The 26,007-nt window shown below is 37.3% G+C and overlaps 1 protein-coding gene across 2 annotated transcripts in view; it reads right to left on the reverse strand.

Annotated features, from left to right (window-relative positions):
* The window catches only part of LEKR1 (leucine, glutamate and lysine rich 1), a 224,905-nt gene extending 199,345 nt beyond the window's left edge, over positions 1-25,560 (reverse strand). Inside the window, exons 1-2 of one of the 2 annotated variants that reach the window (XM_070792615.1) lie at positions 25,041-25,560; positions 22,020-22,109 (exon numbers count right to left, since the gene is read on the reverse strand). In XM_070792615.1, the coding sequence (XP_070648716.1) occupies positions 22,020-22,067 (48 nt within the window). In that variant the 5' untranslated portion in view covers positions 22,068-22,109; positions 25,041-25,560. The remainder of the gene's footprint in view (positions 1-22,019; positions 22,110-25,040) is intronic. The other variant, XM_019960397.2, reaches the window with a different exon arrangement.
* Positions 25,561-26,007: the final 447 nt, after the last annotated feature.

Here is a 26,007-nt window from a genome sequence, read left to right on the forward strand (position 1 = left end):
TGGCCAAATAAAATAAATGTATATTGTGCTCTGCCATGGAGCAATAATTACAACACTTCATAAAATTTAAAAAAATGGCATGATGTTGACTCTAACAAAATCTTGAAATTAGAATAGGGTCTTTCAGAGTAATAATTTCTCCACAGTATCTCTAAGAAAGATTTACCCTTGAAATATCTGCCATAAGATAAAACTTTTTGATGAAAATATCTTTACAATTCTTGTTTTAAGATGAATTTTCCCTGATATGTGAAGAAATCATTGGCCTTTCACTGCCAACTGCACTGTGATCCTGGAGATGGCTCTTAGCTTATTCAGACTTCATTTTCCTCATTTATACAATTATGGCATTGGGCCAAATGAGTTCTCAGTTCCTGTTCAGTTTTAACATTTTATGATTTGCACAGAATTTAACATTCTGTCATAAAACCACAAATAGAAGAAACACTTTGAACTTAATCTCTTCTCCCTAATCAGTTCTTTTCCCCCTCAGGTAGGTATAGTTATACCTATTTTACAGATAAGAACATAGGGACTACTGAAGTTAAATAACCAGCTGATAAGTGGAGAAGCTGACATTAAACCCAAGTCTATTTTAAAACCAGCACTTATGCCTGTAATCATTTGTATCATATTTATCTACCATGTGAATGTCTGCTAAATTCTCTTACTTCCTTCAGATAAAATGCTTATATATCTTTGGCCAGATACAGGGAGTGAAAAATAGAATTTTAGTGAAGTCAAGAGAGACGTAATTCTTTTTTCTGTATCAAGTATACAAATATTCCTCAAGCAGCCTCTACCTGTCTTGCTTTTCATAAAGATAAGACAGATTCATTAAACATTTGCGTCAGGGCACTAAAACTAAAGCAACTCTTGGACTATACAAAGAATGCCTACTCTTAATGCAACTTTGTTAAGACTATAGAAACTGCTCCTATAACTAAGAGCGATGCCACCATATATGCCTATCAATGTCATCTACCATATGTGCCTATCCATGCCATTATAAAAGAGTTACTTGATACAAACTAATAATAACTTTTATAGTTATTTTCATTTAAACTTAATAAAAATTTCAAATTAAAAACTATGATATAATACTACAAGATACAGATGAATGAGTACATCAGTCATCTAACTGCGACTGACACCAAATTTATAGATTTATGAAACAAGTTTGAAAGAAATCATAAAGATAACCTGGCTCAAGCGTGGATCTGTTCATTGAGACTATTCCAACCTAGATAAGTTGTTATCCAGAGTCTATCTCAGCACTCAAAAATGATGGGAAACTACTTTGTAAAACAGCCTGTTTCATCTTCTGATGGTTTTGTCTATGAGGGAATTCTTTCTCATGCTGGTCCCAAATCTGCTTCCTGGAGCATCCACCAGTCCTAGACCACCTAGTAACCATAAGGAATAACCAGATCTTTCTCTAATATTTAAAGACGGCTATTAGGAACACTACATATCTTTTAATTCTTTAGGTCAACACTTCCAATTCCTTCAGCTATTTCACATAATGACGGTTTTGAATTTCTTTCTCAGTCTAGATAATTTTATCTAAACATGTTCCAGTGTTCTATATCTATTTCAAAGTACGGAGTCCAGAATTGAATACTACTGTTGGTCTCATTAAAGCAGAATAAGAGTGGACCCGTATTTCCCTCATTATAAGATCTCAATAATACCATTAGTAACACAATTTAATGCAATCAGATCACAATGGTCTTCTGTATTTTTATCAATTATATGTTGCTATTATATACTAAAGCTGGCTTTTATGTTAAATAAAACCCCTACCCAAAAACACATTGCAGTGTAAAACCATGTCCCATTATACTGAATATACCAAGTCATTCCTTCCCACTATGTCCCCTTTTGTAGAGAATCCACCTTCCATAGTCCTGGCTACTCTGGTAATATGACTAAAACCCCCTCCAACAATCCACCCTAGCATGGCTGAGTGATGAATGAAGGTTGGACATTTAACCTAGAAAAACCAAGTCCTGAGCTGGGATGAGCCAGCTGAGACTATAAGTGTTGAAGACCAGGCAATTAGGACATCTTTAGCACAGCCAGAATATATAAGGATCACATGCAAGGTACAGAGTAAGCCACATTACTGGGATGAGAGAGAATAAGCAAACACACAGAGAGAAGATGAGAAAAAGACATTGCAGATCCAGTGTAAGAGAGAAAGAAATTGGAACCAGATACTGTCTCACACCCAATGACCTTCCACTTCCTTACTCCAGTCCCTGCTAAGACCTAATTGCCCTACTTGCCTTTTGGAATCCATACCCCATGTTCTCCCACTATTCTCACTTTTCCCCCTAAAGCTACCTATTCCTTACAACCAATAACCCTCATTCTCCTATGTGAGCATTTAGCTTTTCAGATACAAGTGCAGAAAAACAAATATAATTGTAAATATAAATAAATAAATAAAATTTAATGTATATACATACACATATGTATGTATGTTTTAGACTCAAACTTTAGTTAAGTGACTTTGTATCCAGAAAATTCTAAGCTTTGTATATTCTGCAAACTGATTCTGGCAAGTTGTTTTATCCATCTAATTATTGATAAAGAATGTTGAACATGAGTTCTACCCTCAGTATAAGGTTGAGGGTAGAACTCTATAGCTTGTCATATCTGCTTGGTTTGGTCTGGGGGTGGTTTAGTTGCTAAGTCATGTCTGACTCTTGTAACACCATGGACTGTAGCCCACCAGGCTCCTCTGTCCATAAGATTCTCCAGGCAAGAATACTGGAATGGGTTGCCATTTCCTTCTCATATCTGCTTGCTGCTACTGCTAAGTCGCTTCAGTCGTGTCCGACTCTGTGCGACCCCATAGACGGCAGCCCACTAGGCTCCTCTGTCCCTGGGATTCTCCAGGCAAGAATACTGGAGTGGGTTGCCATTTCCTTCTCCAATGCATAGAAGTGAAAAGTGAAAGTGAAGTTGCTGAGTCGTGCCCTACTCTTAGCAACCCCAGGGGCTGGAGCCTACCAGGCTCCTCCGTCCATGGGATTTTCCAGGCAAGAGTACTGGAGTGGGGTGCCATTGCCTTCTCCATATCTGCTTGGTTAATACTAAATCCATTACTCAGCACATTACAGATACAGTGTTTCAACTGGTTGCTAAACAACCCAATGACTTGTGTAACCTGTCTATATTTATTCATATGGCCTTTAGGAATATTAAGACAAACTTTGTCAAATGCCTTCATAAATTACATATATTCTATGTCAACTACAGTCCCTAAATCTAGTGACTCTGCACAAAATGGAATGGCAAAGCCTACATGCTAGTTCTGTTCAAGAACATAAAACTGGCTCAAGGGTTATTGTCTTTTCTAACACATGCTCACAAATTGCCCTTTAATACAGTCTAGAATCTTGTCTGGGAGTTCACTGGTAGTAATTTATGGTCATTCTATACATGGAATGGTATTTGTATGTTATCCTCTTACTCTCTACATGTTTTCAAAGATCATCAAGAGTGGCTCGGCAATCCTATTGAAATATACTATCAGTCCCCAGGAATATAAATCATTCAGGTCAAGAGACCTGAACTAATGCAGAACATATGCATATTTTCTTACAGTCCCTTTGCCCATCATGAGTTTTGGTTCCTTCTCATCAATTTAAAAATTCTTACTCTAAAGAACTTTCATCCTTAGCCTATTAATCACAGTTCTTTCCCTGCTCCTGGGAAAATGTCATGTCCTTATTTTAAAGAAAACTCTTGCTGGATAGAGCTTATTTGTAGCCTGACGTACAAAACACAAATTGTATAAACTTCAAAATTTTGAAAATTATTAGAATGTTATTCCACCATAGCAAGCGTGGTGGGAAAAGCTGAAATAAGTGAAATATACATGCTATAAAACAGGCTTCTAGATGTTCAGCATAGGAAGCCAAAATATGATATTTACTATAATCTAGGAAACAAAACAATTACAAAATAAATAATAAATCCATAAGAGTAGTCTCTAGGTTTCATTTAGTACAACCTAAGTCACTGATGATCTACATGAAACAAGTATACTGAACAAAGGTTTCAGTGCTATTAAACTGTAAATAGTTTTCAGTAAGTAAAACTACAACAGTAAAATATAATAACACTTTCAAACTCTTTGTATCTGTATAGGCTAATTACTTAGGACATTTCTGTGAAACTTGAGAAGATATGAAATACTATAATTATGTTCCCAAATGAAGTAAGTAAACCTTAGCTGTTTCTTGTGAAATATAATTTGCGCTTCATTCTTATAACTTGGTGTTGTATCATGTCGTTTTGTAAGTAAAATAATGACATGTTGTCATTCCTGAGAAAAGAGCTATCATTAGCAGGATGTTTTTGCTTTTTACAAGATGCACTTTGGAGAAGGCATCAACAAATGCAGTATATTAAACAAATGCGGAGCCATTTAAAAATAAATTGTAAACTATACTTTTCAAATGCAATATTTGTACTTTTCAAATTATAGTTATTTAATATAAAAATGATGCAAATTTTTTAAAAGGTTAAATTAGGCTTCAGATCCTTTTCAAAGCTCCTAACTATGCTTCCAGTGGAAAAAACACTCAGTAACCTCCTAGTGCCCAAGTGAAGCATTCTCTGCTCAAAAAATTGTTCTCCCTTCCTTTCCCCACCCATTCCATGCTTTCTATGCTTGCATAAGGAGGAAAGAAATAGGAAAAATTTCACTGCTGAAAAAATGACAGCACATACAAAATGTTAACCTTTCTAATAAGTTTTACATTAAAAAAGATACCTTTACTCAAAGGTACTGAATTTAGTCTAGCTAGTGAATTTCATTCAGATTGGGAGAAACATTTTCAGACAGAACAGAAGACTTTTTGAGTCATTAGTAACACAGACCGCCTGACCAGTTCATAAGGCCATCAAAACCCTTCCTTTCAACAAGTCAACTGGCAGTACTACCAACTTAAAAACCACTTTGGTAAAGACCATCTTCCCAAAACCCCTATTTCCAGCAATATGTGCTTTTCTAATATATAAACAGTACTGTTCTCAAATTTATACGAAAAGGCAAAGGAACTAGAAAAGCTAAAAGAGTACTGAAAAACAAGAATAAAGTGGGAAAAGTATTTTACCTGATTTCAAGGTAAATCTGTATTGCTACAGATTAATACAGGGTAAATACTGTATTGCTACAGTAATCAATACAACATGGTATTGGTGAAAGGATAGAAGCAAAGATCAAATGGAATAGAATAGAAAACCCAGAAATAGATGAAAATAAATATGCCAAACTGATTTTTGGCAGAGGTACCAAAAGCAATTCAGTAAAGGAAAAACCACCTTTTCAGCAAATGGTCTTGGAACGATTGGATACCCATAGATTAAAAATAATAATAAAAATAAAAAATAAAAGGATTTCAAACTAAACCTCACACTCCATTAACTTAATTAACTTACAGTGGGTCATGGACTAAACTGAACAACATAAAAATATGATTTTAGAAGAAAAAAGCCTAGGAAGAAATCCTCAGGATCTAAACTAGGCACAGTTTTTACACTTGATACCAAAAGCATGATCTATAGAAGGAAAAACTGATAATCTGAATTGCAAAATTTAAAACTTCTGCTCTGTAAAACACTCTGTAAAGAGGATGAAATGACAAGCTACAGACTTGGAAAAAAAGATATGCAACCACATATTTGACAATGGACAAGTACCTAGGTCATATAAAGAACGCTCAAAACTCAACAGTTAAAAAAAAATCAAATTAGAAAATGGTTAAGAGATAGATCACCTAAAAGGACACATGGATGCCAAATAAGCACATGAAAAAATAGTCAGTATCATTAGTCATTAAGAAAATGCAAATTAAGACAACAATAAGCTATCACTGCACACCTATAAGAAAGATTATAATAAAAATTAATGACAGTGGCACAATATATTTAAAGTGATAAAAGGGAAAAAACTGCAACCAAGAATACTCTATCCAGGAAGGCTTTCATTCAGATTTGATGGAGAGATCAAACGTTTTATAGATAAGCAAAAGCTAAAAGACCTTAAAACACCACCAAGCCAACTTTACAAGAAATGTTAATGTGATTTCTATAAGTAAAAAAGAAAAAAAGGCCACAACTAGAAATATGAATATTACAAAGAGAAAAAGCCCATTGATACAGGCAAATATATAGTAAAGAAAGGAAATGAACCAGAAATAAAGCTTGTAGAAAAGTTAAAAAACAAAAGTAAGAAAATCATCTATACCCAAAATAGGCAGTTAAGAGATACACAAAACAATCAGATGTGAAATATTGTGTTAAAGAGAGTAATAATGAGGAGAGGAGAGTACAAATGCAAGGGTGTTAAAATACATTTGAAATTAAAAGGTCTACAATTTAAGACCATATCAGTTCAGTTTAGTTGCTCAGTCGTGTCCAACTCTTTGCAACCCCATGAACCACAGCACGCCAGGCCTCCCTGTCCATCACCAATTCCCGGAGTCCACCCAAACCCATGTCCATTGAGTCGGTGATGCCATCCAACCATCTCATCCTCTGTCGTTCCCTTCTTCTCCTGCCCTCAATCTTTCCCAGCATCAAGGTCTTTTCAAATGGGTCAGCTCTTCACATCAGATTGCCAAAGTATTGGAGTTTCAGCTTCAACATCAGTCCTTCCAATGAAAACCTAGGACTGATCTCCTTTAGGACAGATTGGTTGTATCTCCTTGCAGTCCAAGGGACTCTCAAGACTCTTCTCCAACACCACAGTTCAAAAGCATCACTTCTTCGGTGTTCAGCTTTCTTCACAGTCCAACTCTCACATCCATACATGACCACTGGAAAAACCATAGCCTTGACGAGATGGACCTTTGTTGGCAAAGTAATGTCTCTGCTTTTTAATATGCCATCTAGGTTGGTCATAACTTTCCTTCCAAGGAGTAAGCATCTTTTAATTTCATGGCTGTAATCACCATCTGCAGTGATTTTGGAGCCCAGAAAAATAGTCAGCCACTATATATATGTATGTGTGTGTATATATATTTATCTGCTGCTGCTGCTAAGTCACTTCAGTTGTGTCCAACTGTGTGCAACTCCATAGACGGCAGCCCACCAGGCTCCTCCATTCCTGGGATTCTCCAGGCCAGAACACTGGATTGGGTTGCCATTTCCTTTTCCAACGCATGCATGCATGCTAAGTCACTTCAGTCGTGTCTGACTCCGTGCAACCCTATGGACAGCAGTCCACCAGGCTCCTCTGTCTAAGGGATTCTCTAGGCAAGAATACTGGAATGGGTTGCCATTTCCATATATATATACATATATACATATATATATATAGCTATATATAAGCCTCATGGTAAACCACAAACCAAAAACTGATAATAGATACAAACATACACACACAAAAAGGAATCCAAACACAGCACTAAAGATAGTCATCAAACCACAAGAGAAAAGAACAAAAAAAGAAGAAAGGAACAACAAAGATCTGAAAAAATTAACAAAATGCCAATAAGAGCATAGATATCAGTAATTACTTTAAATATAACTGGATTAAATGCTCCAATCAAAACACCTTGAGTGGCTCAATGGAAACAAAAACCAGATCAGTATATATGCTGCCTACAACAGTCTCATTTCAGACTTAAAGACACAAACAGATTGAAAATGAAGGGATAGAAAAAGGTATTCATTGCAAATGGAAATCAAAGGAAAGCCGGGTTGGCAATACCTACATAAGATAAAATCAGCTTTAAAATAAAGAATGTTACAAGAGACAAAGACATTAAATGATCAAGTGCTAAATCCAAGAACATATAATAATCACAAATATATATAAGCCCTAATAAAGCAGCATCTAAATACATAAAGCAAATACTAACAGATATAAAGGAAGGAATTGACAGTAATACAATAATAGTAGGGGATTTAACATCACACTTACATCAATGGAGAGATCATCCAAGCAGAAAATTAATCAGGAAACACTGGCCTTAAATTACAAACTAAACCAGATGAACTTAATAGATATACATAGAACATACACCATTACAAAGCAGAAGAATATGCTTCTTTTCAAGTGCCTGGAAACATTCTCCAGGACAGTTAACATACTAGGCCACAAAACAAAACTTGGAAAATTTAAGAAAACTGAAATCATATCAAGTATCTTTTCCAACCACAATACTATGAGACTACAAATCAATTACAATGGAAAAAAACTTAAAAAAAAAAAATGTGGAGGCTAAACAATATACTACTAAACAACCAATGGTTCACTGGAGAAATAAAAAAAGAAATTAAAAAATTACTTGGAAAAAAGAAATTTTAAATTTCTTTTAATTTAAAAAAAAGAAATTTAAAATTACTTTGTAATTAAAAATTACAAAAATTAAATGAAAATGAAAACAAAACAAAAGGACACAGAAAAAGAGGACAGTTTGTAGCAATAAAAGTTTAACTCAGGAAACAAGAAATATCTCAAATAAACAACCTAACCTTACACCTAAAGGAACTAGAAAAAGAAAACCAAACAAAACCCAAAGTTAGTGGAATGAAAAACCATAAAGATGAGAGAAGAAACAAGTTAAATGGAGACTCTAAAAATTATAGAAAAGATCAGTACAACTAAGTGCTGGTTCTTTGAAAAGGTAAACAAAATTGATAAACCTTTAGCCAGACTCACCAAGAAAAAAGAGAAAAGACAAAAATTAATAAAATCAGAAATGAAAAATAAGTTACAACCAACATCATAAAAATACAAAAGATTGTAAGTGACTACTAAGAACAAATATATGCCAATAAAATGGATGACCTAGAAGAAATGGACAAATTCCCAGAAATTTACAATTTCTAGGAAACAGGACTCCCATGGCTGAAACAGGAAGAAATAGAAACTATAACAGACAAACTACTGGTAATGAAATTGAATCAATTATTTTAAAACTCAGGGAAAAAAAAAAGTCCAAGAGCAGACAGCTTCACAAGTGAATTTTACCAAACATTTAGAGAAGAGTTAACACCTATCTTCCTCAAACTATTCCAAAAAACTGCAGAGGAAGGAATGCTTCCACACACTCTATGAGGCCAGCATCACCCTTATACTAAACCCAGACAAAAGAAACTACAGGCCAATATCACTGAGGAACACAGATGCAAAAATCCTCAACAAAATATTATTAAATTGAATCTAACAATACATTACAAGGATCATAAACCCTGCTCAAGTGGGATTTATCCCAGGGTTGCAAAGATTTTTCAATATCTGTATATCAATGTAATACACCACATTAATAAATTGAAGAATAAGGACCATATGATCACCTTCAGTTCACTTCAGTCGCTCAGTCGTGTCCTACTCTTTGCAACCCCATGAACTGCAGCACACCAGGCCTTCCTGTCCATCACCAACTCCCGGAGTCCACCCAAACCCATGTCCATTGAGTTGGTGATGCCATCCAACCATCTCATCCTCTGTCGTCCCCTTCTCCTCCTGCCCTCAATCTTTCCCAGCATCAAGATCTTTTCAAATGAGTCAGCTCTTTGCATCAGGTGGCCAAAGTACTGGAGTTTCAGCTTTAACATCAGTCCTTCCAATGAACACCCAGGACTGATATCCTTTAGGATGGACTGGTTGGATATCCTTGCAGCCCAAGGGACTCTCAAGAGTCTTCTCCAACACCACAGTTCAAAAGCATCAATTCTTCAGCACTCAGCTTTCTTTATAGTCCAACTCTCACATCCATACATGACCACTGGAAAAACCATAGCCTTGACGAGATGGACCTTTGTTGGCAAAGTAATGTCTCTGCTTTTTAATATGCCATCTAGGTTGGTCATAACTTTCCTTCCAAGGAGTAAGCATCTTTTAATTTCATGGCTGCAATCACCATCTGCAGTGATTTTGGAGCCCAGAAAAATCTTGACAAAATTCAACACCCATTTATGATAAAAACTCTCACAAAGTGAGTATAGATATAACATACCTCAACATAATAAAGGCCATGTATGACAAGCCCAAAGCTAACATCATACTCAATAATGAAAGTATTTCCTCTGATATTAGGAATAAGACAATGCCCATTCTTGCCACTTTTATTCAACATAGTATTGGAAGTTTTAGCCATGGCAATTAGGTAAGAAAAATAAATAAAAGAATTCTAATTGCAAAGGAAGAAGTAAAACTGTCATAGTTTGCAAATGACACAATATTGTCCATAGAAAATCCTAAGGATACCACCAAAAAACTACTAGAGCTCATCAATGAATTCAGTAAAGTTGCAGGATAGAAAATGAATGTACAGAAATCTGTTGCATTTCTATATACTAACAATAAACTATCAGAAAGAGAGATTAGTCTTTTGGACTCTGTGGGAGAGGGTGAGGGTGGGATGATTTGGGAGAATGGCACTGAAACATGTATAATATCATATGTGAAAAGAATTACCAGTCCAGGTTCGATGCATGATACAGGATGCTCGGGGCTGGTGCACTGGGATGACCCAGAGGGATGGTATGGGGAGGGAGGTGGGAGGGGGTTCAAGATGGGGAACACGTGTACACCTGTGGCAGATTCATGTTGATGTATGTAAAAACCAATACAATATTGTAATTAGCCTCCAATTATAATAAATATATTTATATTAAAAATAAATAAATAATTTTTTTAAAAGACAGAAAGAGAAATTAAAGAAACAGTCATATCAAAAAGAATAAAATTAACCCAGGAATAAACCTACCTGAGGAGGTAGGGAAAACTATGAGACACAGATGAAAGAAACTGATGATGAAACAAACAGATGAAAAGATATATACCATGTTTATGAACTGTAAGAATACTGTTTAAATGACCATACTACTAAAGGCAATCTTCACATTCAATGCAATTCCTATCAAAATATCAATGGCATTTTTCATATAACTACAACAAACAGTTTTATAAATTGCATAGGAATACATTTATGTATTTCTAAATGTGATACACTGGAGAAGGGAATGGCAAACCACTTCAGTATTCTTGCCTTGAGAACCCCATGAACACTATGGAAAGGAAAAGTGATAGGATACTGAAAGAGGAACTCCCCAGGTCAGTAGGTGCCCAGTATGCTACTGGAGATCAGTGGAGAAATAACTCCAGAAAGAATGAAGGGATGAAGCCAAAGCAAAAACAATACCCAGCTGTGGATGTGACTGGTGATAGAAGCAAGGTCCGATACTGTAAAGAGCAATATTACATAGTAACCTGGAATGTCAGGTCCATGAATCAAGGCAAACTGGAAGTGGTCAAACGAGATGGCAAGAGTGAACATCGACATTCTAGGAATCAGCGAACTAAAATGGACTGGAATGGGTGAATTTAACTCAGATGACCATTATATCTACTAGTGTGGGCAGGATTCCCTCAGAAGAAATGGAGTAGCCATCATGGTCAACAAAAGAGTCCGAAATGCAGTACTTGGATGCAATCTCAAAAACGACAGAATGATCTCTGTTCGTTTCCAAGGCAAACCATTCAATATCACAGTAATCCAAGTCTATGCCCCAACCAGTAACTCTGAAGAAGCTGAGGTTGAAGGGTTCTATGAAGACCTACAAGACCTTTTAGAACTAACACCCAAAAAAGATGTCCTTTTCATTATAGGGGACTGGAATGCAAAAGTAGGAAGTCAAGAAACACCTGGAGTAACAGGCAAATTTGGCCTTGGAATACAGAATGAAGCAGGGCAAAGACTAATAGGGTTTTGCCAAGAAAATGCACTGGTCATAGCAAACACCCTCTTCCAACACCACAAGAGAAGACTCTACACATGGACATCACCAGATGGTCAACACTGAAATCAGATTGATTATATTCTTTGCAGCCAAAGATGGAGAAGCTCTATACAGTCAACAAAAACAAGACTGGGAGCTGACTGTGGCTCAGATCATGAACTCCTTATTACCAAATTCAGACTTAAATTGAAGAAAGTAGGGAAAACCACTAGACCATTCAGGTATGATATAAATCAAATCCCTTATACAGTGGAAGTGAGACATAGATTTAAGGGACTAGATCTGATAGAGTGCCTGATGAACTATGGAATGAGGTTCATGACATTGTACAGGAGACAGGGATCAAGACCATCCCCATGGAAAAGAAATGCAAAAAAGCAAAATAGCTGTCTAGGGAGACCTTACAAATAGCTGTGAAAAGAAGAGAAGCAAAAAACAAAGGAGAAAAGGAAAGATATAAACATCTGAATGCAGAGTTCTAAAGAATAGCTAGAAGAGATAAGAAAGCCTTCCTCAGCGATCAGTTCAAAGAAATAGAGGAAAACAACAGAATGGGAAAGACTAGAGATCTCTTCAAGAAAATTAGAGATACCAAGGGAACACTTCATGCAAAGATGGGCTCAATAAAGGACAGAAATGGTAGGGACCTAACAGAAGCAGAAGATATTAAGAAGAGATGGCAAGAATACACAGGAGAACTGTACAAAAAAGAGCTTCACGACCAAGATAATCACGATGGTGTGATCACTGACCTAGAGCCAGACATCCTGGAATGTGAAGTCAAGTGGGCCTTAGAAAGCATCACTACAAACAAAGCTAGTGGAGGTCCTGGAATTCCAGTGGAGCTATTTCAAATCCTGAAAGATGATGCTGTAAAAGTGTTACACTCAATATGCCAGTAAATTTGGAAAACTCAGCAGTGGCCACAGGACTGGAAAAGGTCAGTTCTCATTCCAATCCCAAAGAAAGGCAATGCCAAAGAATGCTCAAACTACCACACAATTGCACTCATCTCACATGCTAGTAAAATAATGCTCAAAATTCTCCAAGCCAGGCTTCAGCAGTACGTGAACCGTGAACTTCCTGATGTCCAAGCTGGTTTTAGAAAAGGCAGAGGAACCACAGATCAAATTGCCAACATCCGCTGGATCATGGAAAAAGCAAGAGAGTTCCAGAAAAACATCTATTTCTGCTTTATTGACTATGCCAAAGCCTTTGACTGTGTGAATCACAATAAACTGTGGAAAATTCTGAAAGAGATGGGAATACCAGACCACCTGACCTGCCTCTTAAGAAACCTATATGCAGGTCAGGAAGCAACAGTTAGAACTGGACATGGAACAACAGACTGGTTCCAAATAGGAAAAGGAGTACATCAAGGCTGTATATTGTCACCCTGCTTATTTAACTTCTATGCAGAGTACATCATGAGAAATGCTGGACTGGAAGAAACACAAGCTGGAATCAAGATTGCTGGGAGAAATATCAATAACCTCACATATGCAGATGACACCATCCTTATGGCACAAAGTGAAGAGGAACTCAAAAGCCTTCTGATGAAAGTGAAAGTGGAGAGTGAAAAAGTTAGCTTAAAGCTCAACATTCAGAAAACGAAGATCATGGCATCCGGTCCCACCACTTCATGGGAAATAGATGGGGAAACAGTGGAAACAGTGTCAGACTTTATTTTCTTGGGCTCCAAAATCACTGCAGATGGTGACTGCAGCCATGAAATTAAAAGACGCTTACTCCTTGGAAGGAAAGTTATGACCAACCTAGATAGCATATTCAAAAGCAGAGACATTACTTTGTCAACAAAGGTCCGTCTAGTCAAGGCTATGGTTTTTCCTGTGGTCATGTATGGATGTGAGAGTTGGACTGTGAAGAAAGCTGAGTGCTGAAGAATTGATGCTTTTGAACTGTGGTGTTGGAGAAGACTCTTGAGAGTCCCTTGGACTGCAAGGAGATCCAACCAGTCCATTCTGAAGGAGATCAGCCCTGGGATTTCTTTGGAAGGAATGATGCTAAAGCTGAAACTCCAGTACTTTGGCCACCTCATGCGAAGAGTTGACTCATTGGAAAAGACTCTGATGCTGGGAGGGATTGGGGGCAGGAGGAGAAGGGGACGACAGAGGATGAGATGGTTGGATGGCATCACTGACTCGATGGACGTAAGTCTGAGTGAACTCCAGGCGTTGGTGATAACAGGGAGGCCTGGCATGCTGCAATTCATGGGGTCGCAAAGAGTCGGAGATGACTGAGCAACTGAACTTAACTGAACTGATAGAAATACAAAAGACCCTCAATAGCTAGAATAATATTGAGAAAGAACAGAACTAGAGGTATCATGTTCCCTGACTTGAAACTATAATGCAAAGCTACAGCAATAGAACAGTATGGTTCTGGTATAAAAACAGTAAACAGACACATGGATCACTGCAGCAGAAGAGAGAGTCCTGAAACAAACCAACACACTTATGGTCAATTAATCTACTACAAAGGCAACAAGAATATATAGTAGAACATTGGATAAAAGGCAGTCTTCATTAAGTGCTGTTGGGAAAATAGGACAGTTATATGTAAAAAAAATGAAACTTGAACATTTTCTAACACCATATACAAGAATAAACTCAAACTGGATTAAAGACCTACAGGTAAGACCAGAAATCATTAAACTCCTAGAAGAAAACAGACAAAAACTCTCTTTGACATAAATCATAACAGTATTGTTTGATCTTTCTTCTAAAGCAAAGGAAACAAAAGCAAACATAAGCAAATGAGATCTAATCAAGCTGAAAAGCTTTTGCATACCAAAGGAAACCTTCAACAACAACAAAAAGACAACCTATGGAATGGGAAAAAAATTTGCAAATGATATGACTGATAAGGGATTAATAATCAAAATACAAACAGCTCATAGAACTTGATATAAAAAAAAAACCCAATTTAAAAATAGAAAACCTGAATAAATCTTTTTCCATAGAATACATACAGATGGCAAATAGGCACTTGAAAAGATGCTCAACATTGTTAATCATCAGAGAAATGAAAATTAAAAATCAAAAAGATATCATCTCACACCTATTAAGAATGGCCAACATAAAAAAAAAATTAACAAAAGTGGGCGAAGATGCAAGGAAGAACAAATCCTCAGACACTGTTTGTGGGAATGTAAATTGATGCAACCACTTTTGCAAACAGAATAGAGGTTTCTCAAAAAAAAAAAAAAAAAACCCCTAAAGTAGAACTATCATATGATACAGCAATTCCAGTCCTGGGTGTATATCCAGAAAAAAATGAAAATACTAATTCAAAAAGAGACATGCACCACAATGTTCACAGCAGCATTATTTACAATGCCCAAGATATGGAAACAACTTAAGTGTCCATCAACAGATGAACAGATAAAGAAGATGTGAATGGAATATTACTCAGCCATTAAAAGAATGAAATTTTGCCATCTGCAACAACAAGCATGGACTCGAAGGGTACTATGCTGAGTGGCATAAGTCAGACAAAGATAAATATTATATGATATCACATGTATGTAGAATCTAAAAAATACAACTACTGAATATGCCAAAAAGGAAACAGAATCACAGATAAAGAGAACATGCTAGTGGTTACCAGTGGGGAGGGGGAAAGGAAAAGGGGCAAGTTAGGGATGGGGGATTAAGAGGTATAAACTATTATATATAAAATAAATAAGCCACAAGGATATATTATAGATCATAGGGAATATAGCCAATATTTTATAATAACTATCAATGGAATATAACCTTTAAACTTGTGAATTACTATGCTGTACACCTGAAACATATAATTTTGTACATTAACTATATCCCAATAAAACTTTTTTCAACCAATGACATCAAATACTAAACATGCAGAGAAACTGGATCACTCATACACTGCTGGTGAGGATGTAAAATGTTACAGCCCTCTGGCAGTGTTTAGAAAACTGAACATGCAACTACCAAACAATCTAGCAATTGTACTTGAGCATTTGTCCTATGAAAATAAAAACACAAGTTCACATAAAAACCTGTACACTAATATTTACTGCAGCTTTATACATAATAGCCCCAAACAGGAAAAACTCAGATGTTCTTCAACAGGTTAAATAAATTGCAGTACATTTATATCATGGAATGCTACTCAGCAACACAAAGGAATTAACTACAAATATAAGCAACAATATGTGTAAAACTCCAGATAATTACACTGATTCAAAAAAAAAAAAAAACTAATCCCAAAGACTACATATTGCATAATCCCATTTTTATAACATTCTTGAGGTGACAAAATTATTGGGAGACCAGATCACTGGTTGCTAGGGGTCATGAATTGGGGGTAGGATAGTGGAGGCACGTGAAAGCAGAGGTTGAGGTGAATGTAGCTATAAAAGGGCAACATGAGGAATCTTTGTTGTCACAGAATCCTTAACTGTGTCAGTGTCAATGTCTGGTTGTGATATCTAGTGGAGTTTTGCCAGATGTTACCATTGGAGCAAGTTGGGGGAAGGGTACATGAGATGTCTTGGTATTTCTCACAACTGCTTGTGAGTTTACAATGATCTTGAAATAAAAGGTTTGGTTTCAAAATAATAAAATATAAATAAAGCTGGTAATAAAATGCTAGAGATTAATCCACAGAGAAATTTCAATAAGCAATTTTAAGAAGTGTTGTCTTCATATACAAATTATACATGACATGACTATGTTTAGATTTAAATATACCTCCAAAGTATATTTACCCTAACACCTATTTTTCTAGAAAACTTCACCTTAGTAAATTCTGGGACTCTCTATGGCCAGGCAGCAGAAGTATTTTGGACTGCTGCTGCTGCTGCTGCTGCTAAGTCGCTTCAGTCGTGTCCGACTCCGTGTGACCCCATAGATGGAAGCCCACCAGGCTCCCCCGTCCCTGGGATTCTCCAGGCAAGAACACTGGAGTGGGTTGCCATTTCCTTCTCCAATGCATGAAAGTGAAAAGTGAAAGGGAAGTCGCTCAGTCATGTCCAACTCCTAGCGACCCCATGGACTGCAGCCCACCAGGCTCCTCCATCCATGGGATTTTCCAGGCAAGAGTACTGGAGTGGGGTGCCATTGCCTTCTCCGGTATTTTGGACTACAAATTAACAAATACAGACTTTTCAATATTCATAGTTATTTTTTTTTTTTAAGTTTTCCCTAATGAACTCTCTTGGGTCACAATATTAAGTGAACAGTCTCTTCAAAAATTATATAGCTTCTTATGTCTTTTGTAAGTTTCAAAACTACAATTGCTTAAAAAGACACATATACCCCCACACATATAGACATATCACTACTTTTTCAGGATAATAGCGCTAATGTTTCAATGATATTCTCTCCTTTTCCTCTACTTTAATTCAACACAAAATCTGATCCTAGCCACAGTGGCCCAAAATGACCTAGAAAATTAAGTTTATTTTCTCTGGCAATGACAACCTGTGCTTGGAAATATAAAACTGTTATTCTGAATAAATTTCAAAGTTCCAAAGTACTAAAATTACTGAAACAGGACAAAATGAGCTGTTGCTGGTAGGGAAAGGGATTGTTATCCCAGAAAGAACAGCCTGCTCTCCAGCCCTTGCACTGCCACTTCCGTATTATAAAATAAACAACTCTGGTCTCTTTATTTTACTTTGTGTCCTGTGATAATAAATATCTCCTGAGGCTAAAATCCCATTAAAAGTGCTCATTTTGTCACCATTAAAAAATAACAAGAGATCAGTTCTACTTTTGCAAAATAACTGAGTTTTCCACTGATTTGTTGAGGTTGTTCTGACTTCTGTGTATATCTTCTAGCAAAAACAGCAAAAAGGAATATTACTCATTGTTCTTCTTTCTAAAAAGACTCCATATGTTTCTGAAATAGGTGCACATTCAGGAAGGGAAGAAATATATAATTATTATTTTGCTAATCTGTAAGTGTTTTAATTTTAATTGTGGCAATAAAATACTAAACACAAAGTGTACTATCATTACAAGTGCATTCTGCTTTCAGTCTGCTAGATGAAAATTCCAGCAAAGCTGCTACTTATTGGAAGTCAGAAACAGGCAGGAGTCAACTTTGTCTAGAGAGTATATTTAGAGATATAGTCTAAGTACATAAAGAAGTAAGCTGTAGAGTCCAGCAGCAGACAAAGGGGATGAGTATAGTCTTGCCTTCCAGCCCATTAGTCTGTTTGACATTTTCTGCTACTTGTGGAGATGGGAATCTGAAATGTGTTTATGCTCAGTCAGAAATTGTGATAAAAAAACAAAAAGATCTGGGAGTGGTTGTCAAAAGATTATCTTTTTCTTTCTTCCTTAAGATTTCCTAAGAAGATAAGACTAGTGGCAAGAGGATTTAACAATCTTCTCTTTCTAATAAGGTAATGGACCAACTAGAGCTTAGTATTATCGGTATTCTCCATACTTTTCCTTTGTTGGCCATCTCCCCCACCACATTTATATTCTCTTGCAACTCTTATCTACTGCTACCTATTTTACTAGTGTGTGTACAGTGTAGTACAGTCATTTCCATTTCCTTTATCATATATCTTTCGAGTAATTGATCAACCATCCTATTTCCATATTATACAGCAAAAGTACAGAAAGAAAAATACTTCCCTCACTTCTCTTTCCTGATTTCTACACTAACCTTTCTTGCCTACACACAGCAAAAAAAAGGAAATACAGCAGGGGCTTCTCTAGAAAGAAGCCATTAGTGTTAGTCACTCAGTCCTGTCTGACTTTTCGCAACCCCATGGACTGTAGCCTGCCAGGCTTCTCTGTCTATGGGATTTTCCAGGCAAGAATACTGGAGTGGGTTGCCATTTCCTTTTCCAGGGGATCTTCCTGACCCAGGGATCGAACCCAGATGTCCCGCATTGCAGGAAGATTCTTTACCATCTGAGTCACCAGGGAATCCCCTAGAAAGAAGAGCCAGCATAAAAACTAACGTAAAAAGTTAACAAAAGAACAAGAAAAAAAGCCTCTAAAAGTCTTCTGTGTCACTGTACACTGATCCACCCATCCTCATTCTTATCCCAAAAAGAAATATAGCACAATTTCCAAGTCATTATGAAAGCCTAAGATTTGTTTTATCTTAATAATGAAATCCCTGGTGGCTCAGATGCTAAAGCATCTGCCTACAATGTGGGAGACCTGGATTCTAGCCCTGTGTCAGGAAGATCCTCTGGAGAAGGAAATGGCAACCCACTCCAGTACTCTTGCCTGGAAAATCCCATGGACAAAAGAGCCTAGTAAGCTACAGTCCACGGGGTTGCAAAGAATCAGACATGACTGAGCGACTAAACTTTAATAATGAAATGGTTCTGATCTGAAGTACTCTTATTACTATTATAAGCTTATATATCTGTTTAACGTGCTTGCATATAGAATAATGTATGCAAGCTGACTAAATAAATATGCTTTAACCAGTTACATTATGGACAATCTAGAGGAATCAAATATTAGGTAAGAAAACGAGTAACTGACATTCCCAAAACAACCTCTAACAGGCTGTGGGATGCATGTGCATACTTTTGGTTGCTTTATAATCAAGTACCCAAAACAGTGTCTGGCACACTACAGGCACTTGATAAATACTTGTCGTACAAGTGTATCTAACTTCAGTCTGAAAAAGTGCAAAGATGCACTTTACAGGCTAAGCATTCAGCAGACCAAGGGCTACAATCAACTCATTTGTCCAGGGCCTTAGGCAGCTAAGCTACTCCTGGCCTCCCCACCTCTCTGCATTAAACAGACAGCTCCCTGTCATTTAAGATTTGAGAATATATGTGTATTTAAAAATGATTGGTTTTAGCATTTTTAAAAAATTTACTTATATAAGTACCTTAAACAAGAAAAAAACCACATTCTTCAACTTATTAAAAACTCTGTTAAAGACATACTCTTTCATGCATTTAAAACACTGAAGTTGTTAAACATTCTCTACCCTGGCCAGTATTTTTTCTTACCAGTGAGCTTTTGTTCACTTAGCCCAGAATAACCTTTTCCCTGTCTGTCTCTAGGAGTACTTCGCTTTCAAGGGCCAATTCCAGTTCTATTTCCTGCATAAAGATCCTCCCTTGACCATCATGATACTCAAGGATTCCTCTTCCCACTTTCTCTATTTTCAGAAAAGATAGTATCTTACATGACATTTAAATCAAACATTGTCTTTAGGGTCTTTTTTTTTTTTCATGTCATTATATATCTGCTTCCTAATAGATGACTGGTATCTGAGTATGGGTACTGTTTCTTGCAGATTGTTTTGTTTCTTTTTATGTCTACCACACCAGCTAGTAGTACATGGAAAGAAATCATCTGAGAGAGTGTGAGGACACTCCATGTATTCAAACACATCTAGGTACCATTTCTCAGGTAAGCATAGCATAGCTGAGCTCTCTGAACTTTCTCTTACATCTAACTTTAAAGGTGAAGTGAATTAAATGCAATGGTATAAAAGGTTTTTTATGGTAACTGGACTTCCCTTCTAGGACCTGCTAGACTGCAGTTTATATAAATCTAAAGGACATGCAGTAGAAGTAACCATCAAGTTAAATCAATGGCATGATTAATGCTAACAGGCATTACACGCATAAAAGATAAAAATATACCTGAGAGCTGACTGCAGTTTTTAATTAAAAACTAATGGACTGTGATTAATCTTAAACTGACTATAGATTTACCTTAAAAACTGAATGATAAATGAAAGTTAAGGTTTGAGGTTTTAATTCGTAATTTGTTAATCAATTTCAAAGAGATATTTTTAATTATGCTGTTAGCAATGTATGCATTGCCACAGTAAATATGGGAGAAATGATTTTGTCTGAGGACAGATATAAATTAACAGGTAGGAAAATAGCATAGCAATGGTGAAAAGAATTGATTGTTAACCAGATTAAATGAGTTGATATCTATAAAAGGCCTTAAAACATGGTAAAAGATAAGAATTAAGGTGAAACTGAAATAGACCCTTTTAGAGAGACACTCTTAAAATTTCTGCATCATAAAAAGTTACAAACTAGGACTTCCAGGTGCCACAATGGATAAGAATCCACCTGCCAATGCAGAGGACATGGGTCTTCCTGATCCAGGAAGATTCCACATGTTGCGGAGCAACTAAGCCCGTGTGCCACAACTACTGAAATCTGTGTGCTCTAGGGCCTGCAACAAAGAGTAGCCCCCACTCCCTGCAACTAGAGAAAGCCCTTGAACACCAATGAAGACGCAGCACAGACATGAATAAATAAAAATTATTTTTTTAAAAGTTACAAACTAAAATTTTTTGTCCTTGGAAGAAAAGTTATGACCAACCTAGACAGCATATTAAAAAGCAGAGACATTACTTTGTCAACAAAGGTCTGTCTAGTCAAAGCTTTGGTTTTTCCAGTAGTCATGTATGGATGCGAGAGTTGGACTGTAAAGAAAGCTGAGTGCCGAAGAATTGATGGTTTTGAACTGTGGTGTTGGACAAGACTCTTGAGAGTCCCTTGGACTGAAAGGAGATCCAACCAGTCCATCCTAAAGGAGATCAGTCCTGAACATTCATTGGAAGGACTGATGTTGAAGCTGAAGTTCCAATACTTTGGCCACCTGATGTGAAGAACTAACTCATTTGAAAAGACCCTGATGCTGGGAAAGATTGAAGGAGGGAGGAGAAGGGGATGACAGAGTATGAGATGGTTGGATGGTATCACCGACTCAATGGACAGGAGTTTGAGTAAGTTCCAGGAGTTGGCGATAGACAGGGAGGCCTGGCGTGCTTCAGTCCATGGGGTCACAAAGAGTCCAACGTGACTGAGCAACTGAACTGAACTGAAAATTTCTGTAGTGGTTTACTATTAATTATTTGTTTTGCAAATACATAATAAGGATTACTTAACATTTGAAACGGACCCATTTATGTCTTTTATTTTCTGAAAAGCTGCTAGATAAATATCTAAGTATAGTATTTGGCCATTGTTGAAGCCCTTACAAGGGCTCCAAAAACACCTGGTCAAATACCATGCCAGAATTATATATCCAGCTTCTTTCACAGGCTGAACATTTTTGGCACTGAAGTGAATTCTACAGTTTTGACTATTATAATTATTCCCTTCCCCACTCCACCAATTCACTGCAGATCCCCTGACTAAAACAAATATAAAACCTCTGAATGCATTCTCCCATGTTTTAGAATTAACTGTTAAAATTCTAATGTTGTGCTATAATAACATAGTAACATACCTTTTGGATTTCTTCAGGTAATGCATGCATGGGAACATGACGATCCATAATTTCCCAAAATATACTGAAGGAGCTTTGAAGTAAAATAATCTAAAAACATTGATGGTGATAATTAGTATTAAAACAATATGAAGAAAATTTTAATAAGATCAATTCCTACAAGTTTTGGGAATCAATGGGTATAACTATTTTCACAGATGTTTGTTTCATCAACTCAATGTTAAAAGCTACAAATGAGGTTTCTCATGTGGTTATTAGGCCAACAGAACAGGAAGGACCTAGAGAGACTACTGAATTAAAAATAACATTTTCTTTCTTTGGAACTTTATAATTGTAACTTCTGTAGTGGCTTACAACTAGTTATTTGTTTTGCAAATACAGATTAAGGATCACAAAATTTTAAACAGATCCATTTATTTCATTTAAAAGAAAAGTTTTTCGCCTGAAAAGCTGCTGGAAAAAATATCTATAGAATAGTTTAGCAGATAAAAGAAAGCAACTGTGACATTAATGCTGGTTTAAATCAAGTACAGGAAAAAATATTTAGAGTTATCAAGTTAAATATGATAGGCAAGCACTGAACAGAAAAGTCACTAAAGCATAAGAAGCCAAGTGCCAATTTTACCAAAAGTGGACATTTATATAATTTTTACGCAGATGTTTTACTTTTAATAATTTTCATTTTATAATAAAACAATTCAATATAAAACTCTATCACTACTTTCATAAAACCACACAAGATTAATGAAGGTGCACTTAGAGTTCTTTTTTTTAATGTTTCCCAAATAAGGAGAAAGAATAAACTGTCCAGTTTCAGGAGTGAGAGATGTTCATTCATATGTATGGGTATATACAGATACATATATATATATACACACATATAAATGGGAAGTGAAGGGGGACAGCAGAGTAAGATAATATAGGCACAATTCCACAGCAGGAAAGACGTGAGGGTCAGGAGCTGTAGACAAGGAACAATCTAGACGTTCCAGGAAAAAAAATGTCTTATCTTCCTCATGGGAATGGGGAATTAGCAAAGGCTTCCTGAGGAGGTGAGTGAGGAGGTTTACATTTGATCTGGACAAGATTTTGACAAACAGAGACTAAACAGGCATAGTACTCTATCAGAAAAAGTAACCCCAGCCACACAGCAAGATGTCAAGAAAACTGTTATTGACAAAAGTTCCTGTTTTTTTTAATTGTCTAAGTATTGGTGGAAGGATGGATTTCCAATCCCCCTTGTTAGCAAAGTTCCATGTTTAATGAGCTGCTGTTTAAAATAAATAACTAATGGGCTGTCTTCCAACCTAAAGATAAAGGTAATACAATGTGTATGGACAGAGAGAGTAAAGTTAACTGATGTAGTGAACATTGGCCCACATGGCCAAGTACATAATAATCTGATGTTTGGCAGACTGTCACAGTGATGTGGCAAGAGCTCATTATTCACAGAAAGCTCATTATTCTCATTCCTGTCATTTTACAGTGAGCTCACCATCAGTAAAATAATATGGCTTCATCTTAATGAAACTCTATTGTGAGCAGAATTTTTCCTAAAATTACCAACTAAATTTCCTTTTTAAAATTTCACACCTAAATGTATTTGAGAGCATGAATCTAGTGGCACAGTATCGTTACTGTAAATCTATTCCAATTTTGTGGCCTTACTATACTGAGTGGGAAAAATTGGTAGGTGTGATTACGGAGGAAAAAATTTTAAATCCTGCCATCCAGAAAATTTCCCCACAATGCAGAAAGCAGTTTTATTATCACATAAGCATTTAACTAAACTGTGAGGCACAGCTAATCTAATAAGATTACAAACACAGAAAGAAATCCCACTTTTTAATATAGCCAAGCAGATACACTCCACTACATACATGTTCTCAAGATAAAAGATAAAAAAAAAAAAAAGATAAAAGATAATTTGTCCTCAACAGAGCTTGCTATACTCTATTTCATAGTTTGTTTTAAATTCACCTGGTAATTGAAGTGCTAGCTAACAGCGTTTGTTCAAATGAATACATATCTCTAGACAAAGCACTTGGTTACTAGAAGCACTAAACTCCCAAAGTAATATGGAGATATGGGCCCTGTTTCCCTTGATGTTTACATTTTAAAGAAATGGCTCCCCGGTCCTCCAGAAAAATATTCTGGGTCTTCAAAAGATTTGCATACATACATGTTGAAGGAACAGAGGAAGCACACAGCCATAAGAAGTTTCCCAAGAAAGGGATGGGAGAGGTCTCTTTCCCTTTAACAAAAGGGGAAAAAAAGGTTTTTTTTTTAACTTTTAATTTACTTTCATTATTTTGCTTTTTTCTTTTTAAATCAAAGAGGCCCTTTTATTCTCTCACATTACACACTTTCTCGACTCTTCTTCGACATGAGGTGCGGTGATAACCAGCGGTAGCCGCGTAGGTATTTGTGAACCTGCTCTGACAGGATTACAAGGAAGATGTCAAAAATACAGACCCGTCCCTAGTCGTTCACTTCCGATTCCCTGCATGACACCAGTGTCACGCTGGGCCATTAACTCACGTTCAGCTTTCAGGCCCTTCCCTAAAGAACTATTTCTTTAGTGTGAATCACCACAGATGAGGTCAAGGTCAGGTGAAGAGGGAGTTCACGTCTTGAGACATTATGAAGGGGCAGGATTTTCCAAATAGAAACTAACTGCAAGTACAGCCAAAATCGGCTTGCAAGGGTTTTGAAATCTGTCCCTTTATAACCCCGTTCCCTCGGGACCCGCGGAGGCGGGAAGAAGAAAAGGTGCGGGAATGAGGCCTATCCTGGCCACGCTCTCAAAGAAGAGGGCGCCCAGCCGGACGGGCTCGCGAAGACTCGACAGAGGCAGCAGCCGGGGTCAGGGGCAAGGCGCGGGGCCCATTCTCCGGGCGCGGCACCACGGCTCGGCTTTCCGGCTCTGCCCCCGGGGTGCCAGCACGCCTCTTCTTCGGAAGTGCGCGCCGGGACCAGGTCATTCCGGGGCTCAAGAAAGCCTTTCCTTGTCTCTCTCACCTATACTTCGATTCCGCCGGGGGCAAAAGGCTTTCCTGGTCTCCCAGGAGACCGTGCTGCACGTCAGCCTGACGTCAAGGCGCGGTGACGTCACGACACACGCCGCTCGCCAACGCGGAAACAGGACACCCCTGCGCCGCCCCGGGCCAAGTCCTGGGCGGAAGCTTGAAGTCTCCTGGCTGGGGTCAAAGAACGGGCTTAGCAATACGCTGGGTACTGTGAGTGGGAGGCAAGGGATGCTAAGGGCGAGGCAGAGGAGGGCCGGCTGGAGTCGTGGGGGCGGCTGCAGGGATGGAGGGAGACATTTCTAGCCCAGAGGCGGGTTGGAATGACGGTGGCAGAGGTGGAGGACAAAGTCGGTCTACCTCTCACCCCTCAGTGGAGTCGCAAAGAGTCGGACATGACTGAACGGCTGAACTGACTGTGACCCTTTATTACAATTTTTCTTCTGTTAATTTTTCTCAGGGGTCATTGACCCCTGATATAGAGAAGAAAAAACAAATTCTTACTAGTTTTTGGAGTCTATATAAAGTGATAACCTAGGGCTTTCCACGTGGTTCACACAACTTTGTGTTGTCATGTTAACATTTCAGTTCAGTCGCTAACTCGTGTCCAACTCTATTGGACTGCAGCACGCCAGGCCTCCCTGTCCATCACCAACTCCCAGAGTTTACTCAAGGTCATGTCGATTGAGTTGGTGATGCCATCCAACTGTGCTGCGGTTCATGGGGTGGCAAAGAGTCGGACATGACTGAGCGACTGAAGTGAACTAGGAGTTCAAATGTTTTGTCATCTGTTCAGCAATAAATTGTATACTAAATTCTTTTTAGCCATGAGAATATGATTGAACAAAATTTCCAATGAGACAAGTTAGGCCTTGAAGAAATAAACATCTACTTTCAAATATTCAAAGTCAAGCTCTACAATGAACCCTTTGATGATTGTAAACGTGTACTCTTGTGGCCTG

The sequence above is a fragment of the Bos indicus genome, chromosome 1 (assembly GCF_029378745.1).
Source record: "Bos indicus isolate NIAB-ARS_2022 breed Sahiwal x Tharparkar chromosome 1, NIAB-ARS_B.indTharparkar_mat_pri_1.0, whole genome shotgun sequence".
In the NCBI taxonomy this organism is placed as follows: Eukaryota; Metazoa; Chordata; class Mammalia; order Artiodactyla; family Bovidae; genus Bos; species Bos indicus.